Here is a 10,903-nt window from a genome sequence, read left to right as displayed (position 1 = left end):
GCACAGCTTCATTTGTAGTCTCCCCGTGAGCGCCCAAGGCGAGGCGACCCACTGACCTTTGGTTTCCGTCGAGTCCTAATTGTACCCCACATTTAAAGCAAACAACCGCATTTCCAAAAGTAAGTCCTGGAACCATTATCCCTTTCCACATACCTCGAAGGACCTCGTACCTATTGTATCCCTATAGCGCTCTGTGCTTCATTATGGCTGCATTTCTCTTCCCCTTGACTGTTACTGTTTTTTTCCTGTGTTTCCATATATCTGTTGCCTTCGTTTATCCATATACCAAGGTATTTATATTCTGTTACCCGAGGTATTTCTTGGCCCTGTATCTCCACTATCTGTCCACTGTTGTCATTGAATACCATAACACCTGATTTATTTTCTAACACTAAATTTCAAACCTAAATTGTTGCCTTCCTGTCCACAGATATTAGCCAGACGTTGCAAATCACTTTGCTTGTTAGCGAGCAACACAATGTCGCCCGCATAAAATAAACCTGGGAGTTGCGGCTCTATTACTGTACCTGCCTGTTTGTATGAGAGATTAAACCCGATATTACTTCCTTCTAGCGCCCTCTCCATCCTCACCATGTACATCATAAACCGCAGCGGGAATAAAGGGCACCCCTGCCTCAGTCCCTTGTTGATTTGAACCTTCTCCGCGCTTCTCATCGCTTCCCATTCAACGCAAACGGTATTTTCTAGGTAAATCTCTCTCAAAAGCTGTCGACAATCGTTCCCTAAGCCTTCCCCTTCCAGAATATCCCACAAAATGTGTCGGTCTACGTTGTCGTATGCTCCTGTAATGTCCAAAAAGGCCACATACAACGGTCTGCCTTCTGCTTTTGATATTTCAATACACTGAGTAAGACAAACAAGTTATCATCCAAACGCCTACCTATTCTAAAGCCATTCTGAAGCTCTCCCAAAATGCCATTATTCTCTGCCCATGTTAGAAGCTTTAATTTGATTGCCTGCATTGCTAACGTATATATTACCGATGTAATGGTGAACGGTCTATACGAGTGAATTCAGTCTTTCTCCCCCTTACCTTTATAAATTAAATTCATTCTACTCTGTCGCCAACTGTCTTGTATTCGTCTATCTTTTAAAGTTTTTTCCACTGCTTTCACCAGAGCCTCCTTACATTTTTGGTCCCAGTTCATTTATCAGCCTAACGGGAATCTCGTATAGCCCTGTGGCTGTGCGCTTAGGAATTTTCTCTTCCGCTTTCTTCCAGTTTTAATTTGTCAGCCCCAGCTCCTTTTCCACTTGGGTCTCTTTCATGCTCTTTTTTTCCTCAAGTACGACCTCGCCATTGCCTTGGAAGGATTCGGCTGTTGCGTTTCGGATGTAATTTATTGCCGCTTCTCCTTCCAGTCTGTTTTCATCTTCGTCTAGGATATGTTGTTGTATTGTTGTTGACTTCCTCCCTAATAATTTTATGTGATTCCAAAATATTCTAGGTGCGGCCTTCTTTTTCTCACGTATTTCTGACAACCGACGTTCACTTTCACCTTTTAATTTTGCTTGCACCAGTATTTGAACCATAGACTTTTTCTCCCGGTATATTACCCATTTACTGGTTACTTCATCCTGTGGCAACTGCGCCTTCTTTGCCTGCCTGTGCTCTCGAGATGCTTTCTGTCGTTCGGCGATCGTTTCTCGTTTCTCCTTGTTCCACCAGCTTTTCGGTTTCTTTTTTTCCTTTCCAACGAACATGTTGTTTCTCTTTCCGTATTTCTGTCGTTATTACACTTAGAAGTTCACCATATTCCCACTACTTACTTGGCCACTTGCCAAATTCTTCAACTCTAGTGGCTATATTTGCTATTTGTTCAGCGTTCAAATTTGGACTGGCCATTGTGCTTTCCTTGCTCTCTTTCCCAACTACATATCCCATTTTCAAAATGATGCGTTTATGGTCACTCCCAATGCTGCTAAACCCTTCCTCATCCGTGCGGCGGAGCCGAGCGCCATCTGGAGTTAATGCAAGGAACCGGGTTCGCCTCTCCGAGACGCCCATCGCGCCGGCGTGCGCAAAATGGCGGACGCCGCGGCAGGTTTGTGTGTGTGAAGGGGTTCGCTTGAGTTTTCGCGTAGCAGAATTATGTTTTTCTGGTATAGTAAGAATTAGAATTTGCTGTTAGAAGTTGGGTCACATTACGAGTATTTAGTTCGCAAGAGGAAGTCCCATAGTCAAAGACTGCATCGGGACCTCCTGTGCAAGAACAGTTGAACGCTAACAGAACAAAATACAGAATTCATTACAAATAACAATGTTTAGCTTATCTCATGGTAGCAAGAAGAATTGTGTGGGAAGGAAATACCGGTAGTTTATTTACAAGCACAACAACAAACAAAAACGAAAAAAAGCAAAAAAGAACTGACAAGGAAACGGTTACAGTAAATTTTCTATTTAGACTGTCAATAATAAATGCATTTTTGTTCCCTTTTGAATTGGTGTAAATATCTTCTGTTATCTTCATTTTTAAATTCATTTTTTTTTTCACTTCGTCAGCATGGGTTCCGTAAATGGTTTTCCTGTGATACTCATTTCATTTACACACGCAATAAAGTCAGGCGACCTTTCTTCACCATGCACCTACAGACCTATTTCGCTAACAAGTACCATATGCAAGGTCATTGAACACGTCATTCACTCCCAAATTGCCACATACTTAGAAAGCCACAACATAGTATACCAGTATCAGCACGGTTTCCGCAAGGGCTACTCTTGAGAAACACAACTTGCAGGGTTTGTTCATGACCTACACTCATCCGTTGACACTGGTTTACAAGTAGATACAGTTTTCCTTGATTTCTCGAAAGCTTTTTATCGCGTTCCCCACCACAGACTACTTCTGAAACTTGCATGCCTAAGCATTCACCCTAACGTCCTCGCATGGGTTAAAGCTTTCCTTTCCTCCAGGCCCCAGTCTACTTCCGCTAAATACTACAATTCTTCTTTTGCCCACGTTACTTCCGGTGTGCCCCTAGGGCAGCGTGCTAGGTCCTTTACATTTCTTAATCTATATTTATATACTCTAATCTATATTTCTTAATCTGTATTTATGGCTAGGGGTGGCCTTCACGAAATCTTACTCGCTTCGCATTGGAATGGCCGACAACGCTCTTTGCAATGCCTGTCTTTGCGAGGAGACGCTGGAACACATTCTGTGCGACTGTCCTGAATATAATGTTCAGAGACAGTCCATGGCGTCCGTTCTAGCGCACCTTGACAATAGACCAATGTCAGTTCCAACCATTTTCACATATCACCGACAGAAGACATCGCAGCTGAAGGCGACGAAGGGACTACTTGGGTTTATGAAGGATAAGGGCGTGGACAAGCGGCTGTGACAGTGATGTCACGTACCGCGCAAGAGTGACAGACTGTAACCAACGATGTGTGTGCCGTGTTATGTGCCCTCTATCTCTTCTCCCCATCTTTCATCCCCCCCATCCCGCTCCCATGTGTAGGGTAGCAAACCGGTTAGGCTACACTGGTTAACCTCGCTGCCTTCCTTCTCCACTTTTTCCTTCCTTAATCTATATTAACGATCCTCCTTCTTGCGTAACGTCCCGGGTTCGTCTCTTTGCCGATGTCGTAATTTACCGCACAATTTCCTCTGATATCGATCGCCAATGCTTGCAATCTGACCTTGATGCAATTACCTTATGGTGCTCCTAATGGCTAATGTCGCCTAATATCTCTAAAACGACGGTAGTGACATTTAACGGCCGAAAGTCTCGAATTAACAATACTTACTCCCTTAATAACAGCACGATTGAGTCTTCCACTTCCTGCAAATATCTTGGCCTTCGCTTCCAGTCTGACCTAACGTGGCATCACCATATCAATTTAACCGTGGAGTCAGCTGCTAACCGCACTCTTGGATTACTTAATCGAACTCTCAAGCAAGCGCTACCACTCGCACGAAAACAGGCACATATCACCATGATTCGCCCGAAAATTGAACATACTGCGGCAATTTGGGATCCCCATCAGGTATATCTATAGCCTCTAACGTTGAAGCCCTGCAGAGCCGTGCTGCTCGATTTATTTTTTGAGATCATTCAACATTCACCAGCGTTACATCTTTAAAGAAACGTGCCGATTTGCAACCCTTGAGCCTTCGTCGCAAACAATCTCGCTTATCACTTTTTCATAACATTTTCCACCACTCCTTACTTCGTGATGATTTTTTTCAACCACCGCCGATTATCTTTCCTTGCCGCGATCACCCTAATTAAGTGAAACGCATTTTTTGTCGCTCATCAACTTTCGCTCAATCCTTCGTACCACGCACTATCATTGATTGGAACGATTTATCCTCATACATAGCCATGGAGACTGACACCCGAATTTAAGGAAATAATTTGCACTTCTTTGACGTGCTGTAAAAATGTGTATTCTTATTCTGTTTCCCTGATATTTTTGATGCTTTCTGAGTTGTTGCTTGCTCCTGATGTTCATATGTACGATCTTTTTTTTTTTCAACATGATAACTACACTGCCATGTTGAGCGGTAAAAATCTCTTGTAAATGTTTTTCTTTTTATGTATGGTGTACCTGAATGTACACTTGTGCTTTTTCTTGTAGCCCCCCCCCCCCCCCCCCCCATGTAATACGCCCCTTCGAGGACCTTTACGGGTATTGTAAATAAAAAAAAATAAAAAAATAAATAAATCGGTGCCGCATTGGATACCATTGACACCATCTTATTAGACTTTTCTAAAGCATTTGATCTCGTCTCTCACCAATTACGTTGTCTAAAATTATATACACTCAACAATGACCGTAATATTATCTCATGGATTAAACTTGTTATCCAAAAGAACACAATTTGTCTCAGCTAACAATTTTGACCCTTCGCTTTGCCCTGTCAGTTCTGCGGTGCCGCAATGTTCTGTTCTCGGACCCTTACTTTTTCTCATTTATATTAATGACTTGCCTAACTGTGTAGCGTCCTCCATAAAGTTATTTGCAGACGATTGTTTCATTTACAGAGTAATTTCATCAAATTCTGACGCTCTAAAACTACGATCTGATCTAGACAAGGTAACTAACTGGTGCTACACTTTTAAACTGCGACTTAACAGCCAGAAGTGCAAACTAATGCGGATTTCCCGCCATACTGCTTCGTCTAACCTATCCAACTATCACTTGAAGAACTCTGTACTCGAAGAAGTCAGTTCCTATATATACTAAGGTGTCCACAAAACATCTAATTTTTCCTCGCACACACACGTAAATCACATCGCTAACAATGCTAGCCGTACGCTTGTTTACCTCCGTCGCAATTTTTCTATGGCACCCGCTAACGTATACCTACTTCTATACAAAACACTAATACGACCTAAACTTGAATATGCATCTTCTGTATGGCACCCTGGCTTGGATTACTTAACAAATGCAATAGAGTCAATACAACATCGTAGCGGACCTTTCATTGTTACTATTCTCAGACATCAAGCGTAACATCTATGAAGGCTACGTTAAACCTCCCTCTCCTCCCATGCCGTAGGAAGTTAGGGAAGTTAGCACGCTTATCACTGCTGCTGAAAATTTATTATTAGAATCCAGAATTAAAAAGTGAAATTTTGTCCGGACCTGCATACATATCATCTCGCACTGACCATGACCATACATTGGGCGATCCACACTGTCGCACGAACCTATTTTTTTTTTATTCATTTATGCCTAAAGCTACCAATGAATCGAATCGTCTACCGCCTGAATTGTTAATATAACCGATACATCTGCTTTTATAACGACTATTGAAGAATACTTTTGTTAATGTGCACTTTCTAAATTTTTTATTATTGTTATAACCTGTTATCTGCACATGCTCTGTATTTTGTTCCACTCCCTTCTCTAAGGCCTTCGGGCCTTGAAGGTACAATGAATAAATAAATAAATAAATAAATAAATAAATGAATAAATAAATAAATAAGTAATTGCGTTGCAGTGCATTAACATTGGCCGCGTATTTCGGACACGGGACAACGCGTGGTATTACAGCGTAGTATCAAGCACGAACATCGCCTTGAAATCAATCGCTTTAACAGCCGCACGGCAATAATCGAGAGAAAAGTATCGGGGTGAACGTCGTAAGGCCAGAAACCACTCGAGGAGCACAAGATTTCGGAAGAACGATTGTATTAGCACAAGAAATAAACAAAATGAACGGCCAGTAGAGTAAGAAAACAATAGGTTGCCAGCTACAAAGGATAGCAAACTTTAAAAAAAAAAAGAAATGTCGCAGAGCTCGCTTTATTTAGGACAAAGGAGATGGAAAATTCGCTAAGCTCATGTGACACATTTTCTGAAGTGGCGAGGAGGATTCACCGTTTTGCGATGACGAACGTTAGGGTGCACCTGCGATGCTACCGTCCACAGCTTTATTGCGTAGCGAGATATGGAACGCCATCTTTCCGTCTCGGAGGTAGCCGTCATTTTCCATCGAATCAATGTCTGTAGCAAATCGGAGGTGGAAGTGCGGCAATGAGGGATCATGGCGCTTGCAGTAACAGGGCTTGCGACCGGCAGTCATGGAGCGTTGATTAGATGTTACCTTCCAGAAAGGCGTTACCCTCCAGTAAGGCGGCCAACACTGAGAGTCCACCAGGGTCCCGTTAAACTCGATATCCAGAACGAGGGCAGGTGTTGGAGTATTGCCGTACTTCCAAGCGGCAATCGTGAAGTACGTGTCCCTCGTGTGCCACTTGGTATACTCAGCAAACTTTTTTCCTTCTCCCTGCCAGAAGCTCGTCGACAGCGCACTGGTCAAATGCGAAAGTCTGCTGTACAAAGTCTCACAACGAGCAATGACACGGCCGAAGTCGGGCTTCTGGGAAGTTTTCCGCCAGTTTTCCAGGTGCGCTAAACCTTCCAACTTTCGAAGTATCAGATCCTGTCCCGAGTGCAACGACAGTGACCTCGACGTGCTGTCTTCTTCCGATGGATTTTGCTGAGACGTCCGCTGGTGCGCCACGGTCGATGAAATCGTGGCTGCGATTTGATCCATCTCGGCCTTTAAATTGTGCTCGCATGCCCCGAGCTCGCGAGTCATCCCAGCTAACCTGGCTTCCTGGTTTCTGGCTTGTTCTGTAAGCTCATTCAACTGACTCTGAATCACTGGCAGCAGCTGGTCATGGTTGAGGCATCCCAACATTGCCTTCACATCTTCAAGGGCAACGTTCACGTCTGCAAGGGTCAGTGCTGTATGCTCCGAGGACTTTGTGATCGCGGAAGGAACACGGGCAGGGCATCCGGCCGCGTAATGCGTTGGCAGGTCTTTGTGCTGGACTCCCTCGCCGCATCGCAAACATTCCACGGTGTGAAATGTGCACTCGTTCTCGTAGTGTTCCAGCATGCGGTCCATGGTGCCCGTGTACTCGCAGCCGTGAGCTTCGTTCCAGCAGTACACCTTAATAGAAAATAAAATATATAAATAACCCACATTAAAAATTTTTGCCAACAAGCTATTTTTACTAAAGGCGACTTCTATACCTGTCCCTCACATTTAGAACACATCTTTACATGAATTACGGTGTGAACCAGCGTTATCGCCAGATTCTTTGGGGAAGCAAATAGGCTCAAAATCAACAAGCAGTATTTGTCGCTGTCTAAACATTAAAGATACATCAAACACGAATACTAGGTCAAAGTGAATCACTTAGTTTACTTCTAAATAGCAAGACAGCTTCTCCCACACAAGAATGAGCCTTGGTAAGCGAGAATCGAGGAAAAATACGCCCACTGTTGAACCATTCTTCCAGCTCCAAACTTACCTACGAGGACAGCAGCATTCTTGTGCAGTGGAGACCGCCATATGCTTTTTGCATGCTAGCTTGCTACTCAAATCAATGCGGTCATCCACTACTGGCCAAGATAGCTCTTATAGGGCGGTTGCGAGGGGGGGGTAGTAGTTGAGGAATAATGTATAAATGTAAAATTTTGCTGCAATGCTACTTTTTGAGGAGCAACACCATCTTCTAGAAGAATATCTAGTGAATTTATTTTGTAGTGGTACCCCATCTCGTTTTCTGAAGTTTCAGTGCAAATTTCAATGGAAAGAAGAATAATGTTTGCATAGAAAGTGATTAACTGTCACTGAATTATCACTGAATTGTCACTGAAGTGATTAATCATTACCAGTTTCCCTTTGAATTTAACGCAGAAACGACAAGCCCAAAAGTCAGTGTGACGTCGCACATTTCAATGTATTGCCTTCTTGCTATTTCTCTCTTATCTGTAACACTAAGAAATAAGTAAATACCGAGTTCCAACAGAATATTTCGCATGAGCCTACAGTCAGTTTGTGACGATGAGCGGAACGAGAACAAGGTGAAAGCAGAAGCCAACGTTATAGGTGGGAACGGGAAAGAAAATACAGAGGATGATACCTTATCCATAAGTTAGAGACATTGCAACCAACAGGCATAAACGTTTCAAAGGGAGCTTTAGAATACATCCGGGATGCTAAATTTGAAGCTATGGGCAACAACATTTAGTTTGGTTTCTTAGCGCTTTTTCTCCCTTTCCTTCCTTCCTTGCTGTTTGTTTTCTTTTTCAGCCGGCGTGTCAGACGCCGGCTAACACGCGGGCGTTGACACGTGATTGGCAGACGACGGGGCACCTGGCCTTGTGCACAGCACTCCATCATTCTCAATTCCACACGCTACACACCTGCGCTCGTTGCCGCACCCGCCCGCCTTACGCCCTCTCCCCCTTGTTTGAACCCCACCTACATATACGGTGGCGGGAAAAGCATAGGCGGCCTTGAAGAAGACGAGTCCACTTGCCGAAACGTTGGCTCCTGCTTTCACCTTGTTCTCGTTTTGATCATCGTATTGAATTTCCATCTCTCGCCTTCCCCGTCTTTTCCCTACAGTCAATTTGTGTTGCTCTATTGTGTTAATTTTGATAGACGCTAAAGAGTTACAATGGTAAAAGGGGCACTGTAATCGTTAGGCGTGCACATATGCTGCAGCGGAATTATGGGAATACTTCCGCCCCCCCCCCCCTCGAACAAAAGAAAGAAGTGACAGAAATTGTTTCTTTCCTCCTTACCTTGACGGTGTTCGCTATTCTGGTAGGGAATTCGCCACCCACGCATTCCGCTTCTTCGAATTGCACTTGATCCAACGGACACTGGCCAACGTCCCCTTCGAGACTGGCTGCGTGACAAGAATGGCAGAGAGCGTGACCGCACGGCAACACCACCGTCCGTTTGGGGATCATGCGGCAGAGGCCGCACACACGTGAACTGGGAACCTCGTCGACGAACCGCGTCGGTCGCCAGTTGACGCCCGCGGCGACGTGGTCGCGAAAACGGTAGACTCGTCCCTGTCCACGATCCGGCATGGCGGCGTCTTCGGGCACGAATCCTATGCTCGCGCAAGAGCGTGGTGGCTTCTTTTACCAGGCTTATCGCTACTCAGTGGTGTCAGACCCTTTGCCTAGATGAGCATCAACCAGAAATAGAATGAGCCCTGCACGCGCTATCGTGTAGAATGGCGAACTCTTCTCGCACTTTTCGCCTCCGCAACGCGGCGAGGAACAATAGCGTGGTTACCGTCGGCGACAGCCGTTTTACATCTCCCGCCGATTCCGCAGCAGCGGCACGTTGCAAGTGCTAGGCGGCGCCCTGTCTACGGGACCCCTAGCGCCATCTGACGAATAGCTGCTCAAATGCGGTAGGATTACTGATGGCGTCACCAGCTAGCGCTGTGTGTTTGTCACTCTGCCAAACGGTAGCGATGGCGCGGAACAGCGTGCTGATATTAATTTTAGGCGGGTTTCGGGAATTACAAGATCTGGACAGCTTATTCCGTGGAAAGAGTTTGGAGAAAGGATGTCTATTTGAAGCGGAGCACGTGAGGGAACTGCTGAACTCGCACGAATCGGAAGTGACTGCTGGGTGCATTCCGCAAACGAAAAGCACCGCACAAGCGAGATGCGTGAAGGTCGGCGTAAGTTACTTCGTTACATACGATGTGGACCCATGAAATTATAGGCGACATTGGTTCTTGCAGATCGGCGACTGCAGACAAATCTTAGCGGCGAGCTGCGATTGACGCGCTGGCATCGCAGGGAAGTGCAAGCACGCCGGGGTAGCTGCCTTGTACATAGAGGACGGGAAATGCGACTCCAAAGCATCTCATCTAAGAACGTGGGGCGTACCAAGGACTCATAAGACCTACCTTAGGTATTCTGACGTTGCTCTCCCCAAACACACACAAAAAAGTGAGGAACTTGCCAGTTTTGTGAGACTACGCTGAGAAAATATTTTCGCCCTAATTACTGGAAATTCGAGACTTCTTATGTTGTTGCAATTTTTCGGCGCTTGCAAAGGAGGTTCCAGTAAATCACGTCGTCAAATATTTTGCTGATCTCAACTGCCCCTGAGTCGATATGCTCGGCGCAGGAGGGTGTACGCCAGCTGAGGCAGGTGCTTACTCCGTGGCCAGGTGCAACCCCTCCTCGTAGGTCTCGGCAAACCGTGGCGCTGTTTGAATGGGAGAGGATTGGGAAAGAGTTACACAGCTTTACTTCGGTACAGTGTGGAAACGAACTACTTTGTTTGCTGCATATGTTGGTAAGCACTATAGGTGTCCCGTTGCTGCCATCGTTGCTGTAAAAGCAAGGAATTCAGCGTTAACGAATTTGCCCCAACGCCGGAACATAAAACAGACTGCCGTCGGACAAGCGCCATCCATCGTTGACGCCGTTCTACTTCATACGATCGGCTCGGGAACGTGTAAAACTGTTCCTCGCGATGCATTAACATTGGCCGTGTTTTTCGGACACAGGACAATGCGTGGGAGCGTAATATGAAACGTGATATATCAAGCGTAATATCAAACACGAACGTCGCCTTGAAACCAA

At 45.2% G+C, this 10,903-nt stretch overlaps 1 protein-coding gene across 1 annotated transcript; it reads right to left on the bottom strand.

Moving 5' to 3' along the window:
• Positions 1-6,377: 6,377 nt before the first annotated feature.
• Positions 6,378-9,625, bottom strand: LOC126527529 (uncharacterized). The gene is made up of 2 exons (XM_072284507.1): positions 9,086-9,625; positions 6,378-7,439 (listed from the first exon to the last, which is right to left on the bottom strand). The coding sequence occupies exons 1-2, from the start codon at positions 9,377-9,379 to the stop codon at positions 6,378-6,380; spliced, it is 1,356 nt and encodes a 451-aa protein (XP_072140608.1). The 5' UTR covers positions 9,380-9,625.
• Positions 9,626-10,903: the final 1,278 nt, after the last annotated feature.

The sequence above is a fragment of the Dermacentor andersoni genome, chromosome 9, assembly GCF_023375885.2.
Source record: "Dermacentor andersoni chromosome 9, qqDerAnde1_hic_scaffold, whole genome shotgun sequence".
Lineage (NCBI taxonomy): Eukaryota > Metazoa > Arthropoda > Arachnida > Ixodida > Ixodidae > Dermacentor > Dermacentor andersoni.
Note: the sequence above shows the minus strand (reverse complement) of the source record. Positions and strands in the feature narration are given on the sequence as shown.